The 12,942-nt window shown below is 39.1% G+C and overlaps 1 protein-coding gene across 7 annotated transcripts in view; it reads right to left on the bottom strand.

Moving 5' to 3' along the window:
- The window catches only part of LOC129250143 (calcium/calmodulin-dependent protein kinase type 1-like), a 203,560-nt gene that overhangs the window by 97,737 nt on the left and 92,881 nt on the right, over positions 1-12,942 (bottom strand). For all 7 annotated transcript variants that reach the window (XR_008582805.1, XR_008582804.1, XM_054889785.1 and 4 more), the window contains one exon: positions 1,654-1,792. Coding sequence is in view for 5 of the 7 variants with exons in the window: in XM_054889785.1 (XP_054745760.1) it covers positions 1,654-1,792 (139 nt within the window). In the remaining 2 variants the exon portion in view is untranslated. The remainder of the gene's footprint in view (positions 1-1,653; positions 1,793-12,942) is intronic.

Here is a 12,942-nt window from a genome sequence, read left to right as displayed (position 1 = left end):
TAGTAAAAAGTTGTTCATTGCTGCTTTGAGAGTTGCGACAGGAATAGCCGCGATTGTTGCCCGAATGGATTGTTTTAGTTCATCCGAATTTGTTGGCTTTGTTTTATAAACTTCTTGTTTACATAAACCCCACAAGAAAAAGTCAGGTGCAGTAAGGTCAGGCGACCTGGGGGGCCAACAAAATTCGGAGTTTCTTGAAATCAGTTTATTGGGAAATTTTCGTCGCAACTCTTTCATAACAGTCTGGGCTATGTGAGACGTTTCCCCATCTTGTTGAAACCACACAGAGTTGAAAGGAATTCTCTTTCGGCGTAGTTCTGGATAAAAAAATTCTTTCAGCATTTTCAAATAACGGTCTCCAGTAACCGTAACGGTGTGACCATTTTCTTCAAAAAAATAAGGCCCGACAATACAGCGTGAAGAAACCGCACACCACACTGTCACGCGAAGAGGATGCAATTCCGTCTCGTGGAGTATCTGTGGGTTAGAAGTACTCCATATTCAACAATTTTGTTTGTTCACATTGCCGTTTAAATCGAAATGGGCCTCATCAGACATGAAAAGTCAGTTTAACATGTTTTGGTCTTCTTCCACCATTTGCAGGATCTTCTGGCAAAATTCCAAGCGAATCGGCAAGTCTGCTGCATTCAGTTTGTTAACCATTTGAATTTTGTAGGAAAATAAGTCTAAATCTTTGTGCATTATTATCTGTACCAAAACTACGGACTCCAGTACGTGATAGCGGCGGACTATCCAAATTCTTGTTTGCGTGTCCCAGTTATCCATTTTAATAAATTTTAAAGATCAATCTGCAAATTAAAACAAAAATGGAACAGATAACTTAAAAAGAAAAAAAGTTATTCAATTTTTTTTGGTAGCGGCTATCATCAGCCACCCTGTACCTCAGCCTCAATTGTTTCTAGTTGCATATCCTTCTAGCTTGGATATACGTATATCCTGCTTTTCCAGCTACGATAACTCGACTGACATTTGTGAGGACATTTGCGACGCCATTCGGGATATTGCAGTCATCATTACATTCAAGTTTATACCTGATGATGATCCTGGATTCTCTGCCTTCTGTGTTTTCAGCTGGAACATATTGACGTTCTCCGCCCCCATATCCTCGCTTATCCGTGCTTGCAACTCTTTCTTAAGTTGCTGAACCCTAAGTTCAGTAAACTTTGCCATTTTTATTTTTAGGACTGTGTTTGACGGTACTTTATTCAAAAATCCCACTTCTGGTACCAATTATTACGTATTTAATACGCTTTCATCAAAAAAAAAATGTCTCACAATAATTTCTCTGAGTTCGATCACTGGACTGATAATAGTCACAACTAATGTCAACACAACTTGCTTTATTTAATTTCCACACTTAATTACTTTACTTTATGTTTACACGTTCACACGCTTAACTTATGACTGAATACCCTATTCGCGTGTACCTCTGCTTATACTTTATACATGTGCTTAATGACTATCGTAATTTCTAAACTCGGCAACACGTGTCTTCTGGCGACATGTCATGCCCTGGTCTGTCTTATCATCTAGTGTCAAGACGAATTAATGGCTTTGTGTTAGTATCTCATTTGTTCGAGTTTTGTTGCCAGGCGGTTCTGGAACATTCGTGTTTTGCTATAATATTCTTACCTTCAGATCTCTGTGGACGACACCTTGCTCATGCATATAGTCGACAGCTTCTAAAATTTGTCTTATAAGACCGGACGCATCTTTTTCGGTATATGAGCCTTTTTCAACAATGCGATCAAATAGTTCGCCACCAGTTACTCTGAAATAAGAGCCAAAAACGCCAATAGTTATGAATTGCTTACATTTTGAGCGTTAAACTAATTGATTTTCCCATTTCGTTTTTTAGATTTAGTTGGTTCGCCTGTTTTTGAGAATTTAAATAAAATTTTAAATCCAGCAATCTTAAAATACCGGATGGTCCAAATCTTATATATAATTTTAAATAACTCTGACGTTTACAAAATGTTCCTGCTCAAAATTTTTACAATTAGTCAGTGTCATTTCGTTCACAAAAATGAGAGGATTCACCCACTACATACGCTACTAAAAACGTACAGAGCATAGTACAGTGTTTCCCTATTATGCTTCGAGTAAAATTGAGAAAAAAAGAAGTGTAGGATATATGTAAACTATTTGTGTGCTAATACGTCTACTGCTAGAAGAGTGGTGAAACGACTCAAGCTCCAGGGAGCTCATGGTAAAGCTATAGAATGAAGGGAAAATCGAAATGAAATCGTTTTATTTATGGTTAGGCCTCATCATCAATCTAAGCAGTTATCACAAATTCCAAGTCGACCCGATCCACTTTTACTATCCACTGAGCCGTATTTAGATCATTTGTTTAGGCTATCTGAAAAAGAAAAACTCCATTCCCATGACAGCCTGCTCTACATAATGGAAAGACTCGATTTTCGAGCAAGGGTTGACTACCCCAGAAAACGAACCTCTTTCAGTTCTGCGATTTTTACCTTACAAACATGGTTTTATAGAGCAAGACATTGGAGCTCGGTTTCTTTGTTTGTTGCATTGAAAAAGTCAGTAAACTGCAAAATTTTTACTGACAAAACCCAAATCATTGATACAACATATAGCGGAAAATGCTAAAATAATACGAGCATTGAGTTTCAAATATACAATTTTTGACAAAGAAAAATCTAACGTAATAGAACTCGAAATCGCGCTTAGTTCTCCAAGAAAGTGCGGTACTGGGGCATATATTGCATAATTCTAACTAAAGCCCCTTTATTTGAAATGGATAATAAAAACGAAGAGTCCTGGCTAAAATAAGGAACTGAATATCGCGTAGAAGTGAGAGATAATCCTTCTGCTTTCAAGGGACTTTAGTTTAGGTATTTACACACGGGAGAATGAGATCAGAAAATATAAGGGAACTAAAGTCATATTTAAAGATGATATTTTAAGCCGCAAACTCAAGCTTGGGACATATGTATGCATCACACTTCAGATCATTCATTTGCCAGATTATCAGTTCTCGGTACCCAAACAGTATGTTCAGTGTGTCAAAGCTCAGTGTCTTGGAATAAGGCAGGTGTAATCCATATCACCTTCGAATATGCTCTGGTCTGAAATAGGGCATTCGAATTTTAAGGCATAGCTGTCCGGTCAAGCGCTGCCGAGTTAAAATATTCTACCTGATTAGGTCGGTGTCGTGGAACTTACTGAGAATATCTTCGTCGCTCTTCCTATTACAACAGACGCAGTTGTTGGTGAGCGCGAATTCCGCAAAGTGATCAGAGCTGCGACTGCAAAAATCTACCCAAATTTTCCAACTGGGGCTGCTATTTTAGCAAACGAGAATAATCATCTTCGACAGGTCGATCCTGGAATTAAGAAATTCGCTAATTGGAAAACCAATAATTGGTAGATCTACACCTTTGCTTCCGAAGTGAATAACCTTTGGTCCACTATTCAGTCCTAGCCCCACTGAACGAATATCAATTTATGCTGCATCATATAGTGAATACTATCAACGGTCTTGTAACTAGTTTCACATATTTCAAACAGCAGTACTTGCCTTCACCAGCGGAGGAGTTCACCTTAGAAGAAAAAAACAGTCAAAACCTGAAAACCATTGGTTTTGACAGAATAAGCATGATGATGCTGAAACAATTGAGTTCAATGAGAATAGACTACGTCACAAAGGTCTTCAACTTGTCCATAGCTCTTATAATCCCTGAAAAGTGATCCCACTATTGAAACCTGGGAAACCCGTCAACTAAGGAGTCATATTATCAGATAGCTGTCCTTTCCTCAGTAGAGAGGACACTTATGTAAGTCCTTGCTACTGCCCATCCCCACGAAACATGTTATACCAGATTCTCATTAGTACGGATCCCCAAGCGACCACCACAGCGCTTAAAGGCATGAATTCAACCAAAACAGTTCGCCTCTGTGGAAGAACCATCTTAGTCATGTTGGATTTTTCAAAGGTTTTCGACACTATTAGCCATGCAACGCTACTAGTTTTCAATGCTATTCACTAGACAGGGCTAGTTTACTACAGCGGCAGCCCTTGATCGGGAAAAACCCGAGTCATTCCGCTATCGTAGAACCGGCTCAGATGGGAATAGCAAACCGCCCCTGCGAGAGGACTGTCCTAGTAGCGTTGGACCTGAAGAAGGCTTCCGATACAGTCAGCCATTCCACGCTACTAGAGGATATTTATTAGTCGACACTCCTGCCAGGGCTGAAGAGGTGGTCCGCAAACTACCTGAGCGGTCGTCACTCGTCAGTGATTTTTCGAGATCAAACATCAAAGCAGAGAAAAATTAAGCAAGATGTACCGCAGAGAGGTGTCCTTTCCCCCTTGCTGTTTAAATTCTACATACCGAAGCTCCTTCAACCACCAGAGGGAGTCTCCCTGGACTCATACGCTGACGACTGTACGATAATGTCGTCGGGCAATGACATCAATGGTCTGTGTTCCAAAGTGTACAACTATCTCACCGACCTTTCTCGCTTTTTCACTGCGAGGAATCTCCAACTTTCCCCCACTAAGTCCACGGCGACCCTCTTTACCACCTGGACAAAGGAGGTCAAGCTGTCCCTTAAGGTAAAAGGAGACGACACACCAATTCCGATGGTAAACAACCCCAAAATTTTGGGTGTAAGCTTCGACAGTTTACTCTCCTTCTCAGCGCACACAACCGCAGTTCCCACTAAGGTCCAAAATCGCAACAAGGTCCTCAAATCGCGTGGCGGCAGCACTGGGGACAAAGGCAAAGAACTGTTGCTATCGACTTTTAAGGCAGTGGATAAAGCTACAGACATGCTAAAATACTGCCATTCGGACAGCGACCGGTTGCCTGCTGTTGTCCTCTGTTCAACACATTCACAACGAGGCACAAATGCCCCCAGTAATGGAGCATAACAAACTGCTCAGCAAGCAGTTCCTGCTAGGATGTTACCGCAGGTCTCACCCCTGCAGACACCTGCTTGAGCCTGAGCCGTCTCCCAGGCACGTCAGGAGACACCTCTTAAACTACGCCGACGAAATACAGGACAAAACTGACAGAAATTTACTGGACCATACAGTGTTTAGACAGTCAATAAACGACATTCACCGGGAGACCGTCACCACCTTCTTAAGCTCCCGTCCTGTGAATGCCGTCATCGGAGTCTAACCACCACCTACAGCAGATGAAGAGCTCCAGCGTCCTCGTGAGGTAGCAGGTTAAACTCCTACTTATCCAGAATCGACACCGACATACCAAACATATGTCCGACATGTGAAGGCACCCCGCACGACACTAACCACCTTTTCACATGCCCTCTAAAGCCTACTCATCTAACACCCCTCTCCCTCTGGACCCAACCCGCCGAAACAGAAAGTTTTCTGGGCCTACCTTTAGATGAGCTAGACGAAGACGTGGGTGATATGCCCTACACTAGCGGGGCTTCTATTACTGTTAACAAACAAACAAACAAACTAGTTTTCAACGAAAACTGAACCATTGTTCAATATTGGCATCCGGCAATGACATGGATAACTTCCGTTCTAAAGTAAACGGTTGTATCTCTTAACTTGTTTGCTTCTTCAGTGCAAGGAACCTAACACTTTCGCACTAAATGCAAGCCGATCCTTTTCACAAAAACAAGTTCATACTCCAAATAAAAGAACAAGGCGATGGCACACCAATCTCTAATGTCAATAACCCTAAGTATTTAAGTGTTACAATCGACTGTTTGTCCTCCTAATCGCCGAATACAACCACGATCAGGACAAAGACAATAATACGTAACTGACGATATATAAAGCGATAATCTGGCCAACTTCTAGGCATGTCAGAAGCCTTCAGATCCAAATCAACGACGACCCCCACACATACCTACATAGGGCAGAATTGGATCCGAAGGAGCACAGACAGACTTTAAACGGGATTCACCAAAATATGTAACCATTTTCATGATCTTTCGCTACTTCAAAGCCTTTATAAGAATCCAACCACCGCCCATAACTAAATTACACTCTGGCATCTGTAGCAGATTACACTCCTACCCAACCAGAATTCACTCTGACATACTTCCACCCTGTCGAAATAAAACTGTAGATCCTTCCACTTGTGGAAAAGCATAAAGACGCACATCACGAATAAGAGGAGGAGCTTGACCACAAATAAACATTCCCACGGCAGCCGGTTCTACGTTACCGGAATGAGTCGGGTTTTTCCTGACCAAGGGCTGCCGCCCCAGTAAACTAGCCCTGTCTAGTGAGCCCTTGCGAGCAATCCATCCCCACAGATTTTCAATAATGTTCAGATCTGAAGAATACGGTGGTCATGTTAAAGTGTTAACGTTTTGGGACGCAATTCAAGTTTGACAACACTTGAAGTGTGTACATCCTACTGAAAGATATAATTAATAGGTCAAAATGTTTTACGAATCTCGGAAAAAAGCTGATTCCATCGAAGCTTTATAGCTGTTTACTGCCATTATGTAGTCTACAATTTTCGATTCGAACGCGCCATAGCACGATGTTGCTCCCCATATTACAACACCGCCTTCACGGCTGTGATGTCGACTCAAGTACCTTACCTATCTTAAGTCATGAAAATAGTAATTGTATCCATTCAGTCCATCCAGATTGAGCTTTTCTTCGTAACGCAACTCGAAGCCAAGCTTTCATAATCGAGGCGCCGTTCTTTGCGAATTTTATTCAAAGGTGGTTATTTTGTAAATTTAGTTTTATGCTTCAGATGTGGCGCTTCTAGAATAGCACTTCGAACTGTGGATTTGATATAATCATAAGGATTTTGCGGGTTTCCTTCGGTGTTAAAGCCATCGCAGTTCTGCTTTTGTAGTTCTTACCCTAGGAGGCACCTTGTTTCACGTAAAGATTGACCATTCTATTTCATAAAAATGATTGCCTCTACTTAAGTGAACCAGACTGTATATATATAAACATAGCCCATAGTCTGCGTACATCTTACAAGTACTTTTGAAGTGATTAAGAACACAATATAAACTTACAGTTGAAAACATATGTACATACATATATTATTTAGTTACTCTTTCATTACATTCTTAAGTTAAGTTCTTAAGTTCTTAAAAGCAAAAAAAAAAAGACAAGATTCCAAGCTTCATTGATTACATAACGGTAAGTAATTGCAGCAATATGTAAATATAGCAACTAGAGATTCTACGTATGGCAAAAGTTAATCCTCGAATTACATCATAAGCAATTGTTGAAAACGTAAATCAAACATCTAAAAGAAAAATTTGTGCAGAAACTGCTACAAAAGTTTTACATTAAGCTGGATATCGTTGTAGAAAACCGTTTATTTTATTTGTGAACGGAAGAAAGCGCATTGAATTTGCTAATAATTATGTTAGTAAGCCTCAAAAGTTTTGGAACCAAGCCATTTTTGGGGGAAATAAGACCTCGTCAAATTCTTTGATGCAAATCAGGTTCAAAGAACATAATTACCCAAAACACACAGCCGAGATCGATAAGCTTTGACTCTTGGCATATAATAACAAGTAAGGAGGGGCTTGACGAAATGTTATGCGGCCAGAATGGGCGAACATTACAAGTGAGGAAAGAGAAAAGTTAGTAAACTCAATGTCCAATATGTAGATTAAGCGAAGCCCTAAAGTATCGTGGTAATCTAACAAAATATTAATTTTCGTTTTTGTATATTATTGATTCCTTTTCCATATACATATTTTAAAACTGTACTCAGGCTTTCTGGTTGTTATATTTACATGTTCTTGCAATAACTTACCGTTATGTAAACAATGAATTGAGGAATCTAGTTATTTTCTTTTGCTTTTGTAACTTAACAATTAGGTAGTTCACAATATGTACTATTTGTCGTATTTCTTTAATCATGCTATTGTATTAGCACAGTTGTAAAGTTGTTGTTTTTGTTTAACATGTACAAATACTGCTATTTCAATAAAACTTTGAAAGGTATGTTTAGTGTGCTATTTATCTATGCTATACGATCAGCTGATTTAGTTTATCATCACAATTTGTGCAAAAGCAAAATCGGAATTAGAATGGAATTAGAGCAAAATAATAAAATCTATATATGGGTAAGACTCCGTCAGAAAATATGAGATTTGCAAGTGGTCTTTCGATTTCTTTGAAACTTTGGGAAATATTAGTTCTAGGTAAGATACATTCAAGCCTAAAAGGATTTTGAAAAATTTTCAAAATTGAGTCATCTACGCCATGTTGAATATCGGGACCGTGTTTTTTCAAAAATCAATATTTCTTGAACCGGTGGATGGATTTCAATGCAATTTACAGACAATATAGAAACAAATAAGTAGTTTAAATTAGTATTATGTAAAAAAAAAATTTCGAAATTTTGACCAAAAAAAAGTCAAAAAATTTTTTTGAATCAATTTTTAGTTGATTTGGCCACTTTTTTAGATTTTCTGTTATATACGTAACGATTCCTTATGATTTAACCTTTATTTTGAAAAAAAAAAATTTATGGTGTCTATAATAGTTCTCGAGATATTGCGATTTTAGTGGAAGCGCGCACGCACTTTCGCGTACGCACGCACGGTTCGCGCTGCGTTATGTGTTCCTGTATGAAGTGACTGGAGCAGACTGCTGCAGGTCTGTGCGCGTTTTTCTACTCCTGCGCTGCGTAACCGCGAAATTCACGGTGTTCGCTTCCACTAAAATCGCAATATCTTGAGAACTATTATAGACACCATAAAATTTTTTTTTTTCAAAATAAAGGTTAAATCATAAGGAATCGTTACGTGTATAACAGAAAATCTAAAAAAGTGGCCAAATCAACTAAAAATTGATTCAAAAAAATTTTTTGACTTTTTTTTGGTCAAAATTTCGAAATTTTTTTTTTACATAATACTAATTTAAACTACTTATTTGTTTCTATATTGTCTGTAAATTGCATTGAAATCCATCCACCGGTTCAAGAAATATTGATTTTTGAAAAAACACGGTCCCGATATTCAACATGGCGTAGATGACTCAATTTTGAAAATTTTTCAAAATCCTTTTAGGCTTGAATGTATCTTACCTAGAACTAATATTTCCCAAAGTTTCAAAGAAATCGAAAGACCACTTGCAAATCTCATATTTTCTGACGGAGTCTTACCCATATATAAATGTGAAAATCTGTCCCTATGTTCGCTTATAACTCGAGAATGGCTGAACGGATTTATCTTATCTTGGTCTTGAATTATTCGTGGAGGTCTAGGGAAGGTTTTAAAGGTGAGAAAAATTCGAATAATTGCCGGGAAAATGGTCAAAACGTGGACCCGGGTAACCTTCGGATGTGTATATACAATATGGGTATCAAATGAAAGCTGTTGGTGAATGCTTTAGTTCAGAGTACTTTTCATGCCGCTCTGTGACTAGGGTCTCGAGATAGAGACCAAAACGTAGACCCTAGAATGTGTTTGTACAATATGAATATCAAATTGAAGCTGTTGGTGAATGCTTTAGTACAGAGTATTTTTCATGCCGCTCCGAGACTGGGGTCTCGAGATATAGGTCAAAACGTGGGCCCGGGTAACCTTCGGATGTGTATATACAATATGGGTATCAAATGGAAGCTGTTGGTGAATGCTTTAGTTCAGAGTATTTTTCATGCCGCTCCGTGACTAGGGTCCCGAGATAGAGACCAACACGTGGACCCTAGAATGTGTTTGTACAATATGGATATCAATTGGAAGCTGTTGGTGAATGCTTTAGTACAGAGTATTTCTCATGCCGCTCCGTGACTGGGGTCTCGAGATATAGGTCAAAATGTGGACCGGGTAACCTTCGGATGTGTATATACAATATGGGTATCAAATGGAAGCTGTTGGGGAATGCTTTAGTTCAGAGTATTTTTCATGCGGCTCCGTGACTAGGGTCCCGAGATAGACACCAACACGTGGACCCTAGAATGTGTTTGTACAATATGGATATCAATTGGAAGCTGTTGGTGAATGCTTTAGTACAGAGTATTTCTCATGCCGCTCCGTGACTGGGGTCTCGAGATATAGGTCAAAACGTGGACGCGGGTAACCTTCGGATATGTGTATACAATATGGGTATCAAATGAAAGCTGTTGGTGAATGCTTTAGTTCAGAGTATTTTTCATGCCGCTCCGTGACTAGGGTCTCGAGATAGAGACCAAAACGTGGGCCCTAGAATGTGTTTGTACAATATAGATATCAGTTGGAAGCTGTTGGTGAATGCTTTAGTACAGAGTATTTCTCATGCCGCTCCGTAACTGGGGTCTCGAGATATAGGTCAAAATGTGGGCCCGGGTAACCTTCGGATGTGTATATACAATATGGGTATCAAATGGAAGCTGTTGGTGAATGCTTTAGTTCAGAGTATTTTTCATGCGGCTCCGTGACTAGGGTCCCGAGATAGAGACCAACACGTGGACCCTAGAATGTGTTTGTACAATATGGGTATCAAATGGAAGCTGTTGGTGAATGCTTTAGTTCAGAGTATTTTTCATGCCGCTCCGTGACTAGGGTCCCGAGATAGAGACCAACACGTGGACCCTAGAATGTGTTTGTACAATATGGATATCAATTGAAAGCTGTTGGTGAATGCTTTAGTACAGAGTATTTCTCATGCCGCTCCGTGACTGGGGTCTCGAGATATAGGTCAAAACGTGGGCCCGGGTAACCTTTGGTTGTGGATGTGCAATATGGGCATCAAATGAAAGCTGTCGATAAGTGCTTTAATGTGGGGTAATTTTCATACCTATTGATGACTAGGGTCTCGAAATATATGCCAAAACGTGGACCCACCATGTCTTTGCCCAGCGAAGTGGGCCGGGTTTGCTAGTAAGTAATATTTTTTTAAATGCCAACTCATTTCGCTTTTTAAAAACTTTTTTTATTCCAAGACAGACGCAAGCGCATTCGCAGCAACCCAACTCGAAGATGGACGGCGGCACAAGAGAAGTCTCTTATCGAATTTTTATTGGAAAATCGGCGACTTGAGGTTTGTTTTTGTTTGCATAGAAATAAAATAAAATTATGTACGTGCATACGTTTATTTTGCAGAAGCCGTCCGCTCAAGTTTATTATAAGGGTTTTTGCGAGGAGAAGAATATTACAATGGAGTGGAAGCTGGTGCGTGCAAAAGTGCGGAACATGAGATCGAGCTACAACAAAGCCAAAATATGGGAGGGATCCACGGGAGCAGGGAGCATGAACGGCGATACCATTAAAGGTAAGTAGGTTCCTAAAATATTTCTTTGCCGATTAATTTCAATAGCCTACATTTTTTTCCAAGGAACTTTGCTAAAAATGTGCTCATTTTTTTACGAGCTGGATGACATTTTTGGAAGCCGGATTTGCGAATCTTCCGTTATCGATTACACTATGGCAAATTTAATTGAAGAGGGCCAAATAATTGAAACCGAATCGCAAAGGCTGGTACAGATTACGGAAAGCCCTCATATTCCGGTATGCACTTCTAGCATGACACCAACCACAAGCTCTCAGAGTCCGGTTTGCACGTTGACTCCAACAACAGACATGAACTGCAAAGGTATATACAGCCGGACAGCAGCTTCGGACATTATGAAGGTACAAGCTGAAGTAATGGCATTCAAGAAGGGGAAATTGGAGGCAGAAACTATAGCAAGAGATAAGGAGATGCTCATAAGGGAAAAAGAATTCACCCTTAAGCAAAAGGAGTTTGAGTTAAAGGAAAGGCAGGTACGAAATGAAGAAAGTTTTAAAGAAAAGCAACTCCAAAGCCAAGAAAAATTAAAAATTCTTGAACTTGAAATGCAAGAGCGTTTGGCTATGGAGGAATTGAAATTCAAGTACTAATTTTTTTTTTTTTTTGTTTTATTAACGCACTTTAAAGTATAAGCAGAATAACGTTTGGAAATTACAACTAGTACAACGAAATAATGATACTAACGAGCAATTTTTATTGAACAGATATATTAAAAAAGGAAAAACTAAGATGCCTCAATATTCATAAATTCATTATGAATGTATAAATATATAAAGTACAGCTGCTACTGGGTGCCCATCTGGTCTAAAACTGTTTTACGCTTGAGCCGCCGACCATGAGTATTTGGCTGAAGCAAAGCCAATGCTTCAGCGTTGACATGTGTACTTAAACGTTGTCTGTGAGCCATGGCGTATTTTTTCGCCACGTCAGTGATGGGTAAGATGCCAAGATTGCGATGGAGGTCGAGATTTCTCACATAGTATGGAGCATTGACGATGTTGCGCAACACTTTATTTTGGAATCGTTGGATAATAGTCATGCAAGATTCGCTTGAGCATCCCCATAGCTGAATGCCATACGTCCAGACCGGTTTGAGTACAGGTAACCCTCCTATAACGCGGTACTTCTATAGCGCGATTTCGCTACAACGCGGTTTGCGAATTGCGGAATGTTTCTTATAACGCGACTCCTACAACGCGATTTTTAAGCATTTTTTAAATACATATTCTATAAACTGTATTCTATAAACACACAATTATCAAAAATTACTTGTGTATATGTGTATATCTATTATTCGTAGTCTCATAAAGAAATAATAATATGTTTGTATTATACATATGTACATACTAAAAGTGTTTGCTCGGATTTTGAAATAGGACGACCAAGAGTAAAACGTTTGAAGCAAATTATAATAAGCGAGGACGAGGAAGCGGATTTGTAGAAGGTTGAGATTTAAAATCCTCTGAAATATGTAGATTTGAAAATCCGTGTCTATTTTTCCCAGATTTTATTTTCCTTAGTTTTATGTTATTTAAATAAATGAATTGCTTTTTGCTGGTTAATTAAATGAATTAATTTATGTTATTATATTGAAATAGACAAATAGAAAAATATCTTTGAAAAAATAAATTTTTTTTATTCGATGAAAGGTCTAATACAGGGTGGCTGATGAATTTTGCTACATTAAGAAACTCAAATAACTT

Source organism: Anastrepha obliqua, chromosome 6 (genome assembly GCF_027943255.1).
Source record: "Anastrepha obliqua isolate idAnaObli1 chromosome 6, idAnaObli1_1.0, whole genome shotgun sequence".
In the NCBI taxonomy this organism is placed as follows: domain Eukaryota; kingdom Metazoa; phylum Arthropoda; class Insecta; order Diptera; family Tephritidae; genus Anastrepha; species Anastrepha obliqua.
The sequence above is the reverse complement of the archived record's forward strand: the minus strand, read 5'-3'. Positions and strand labels throughout refer to the sequence as shown.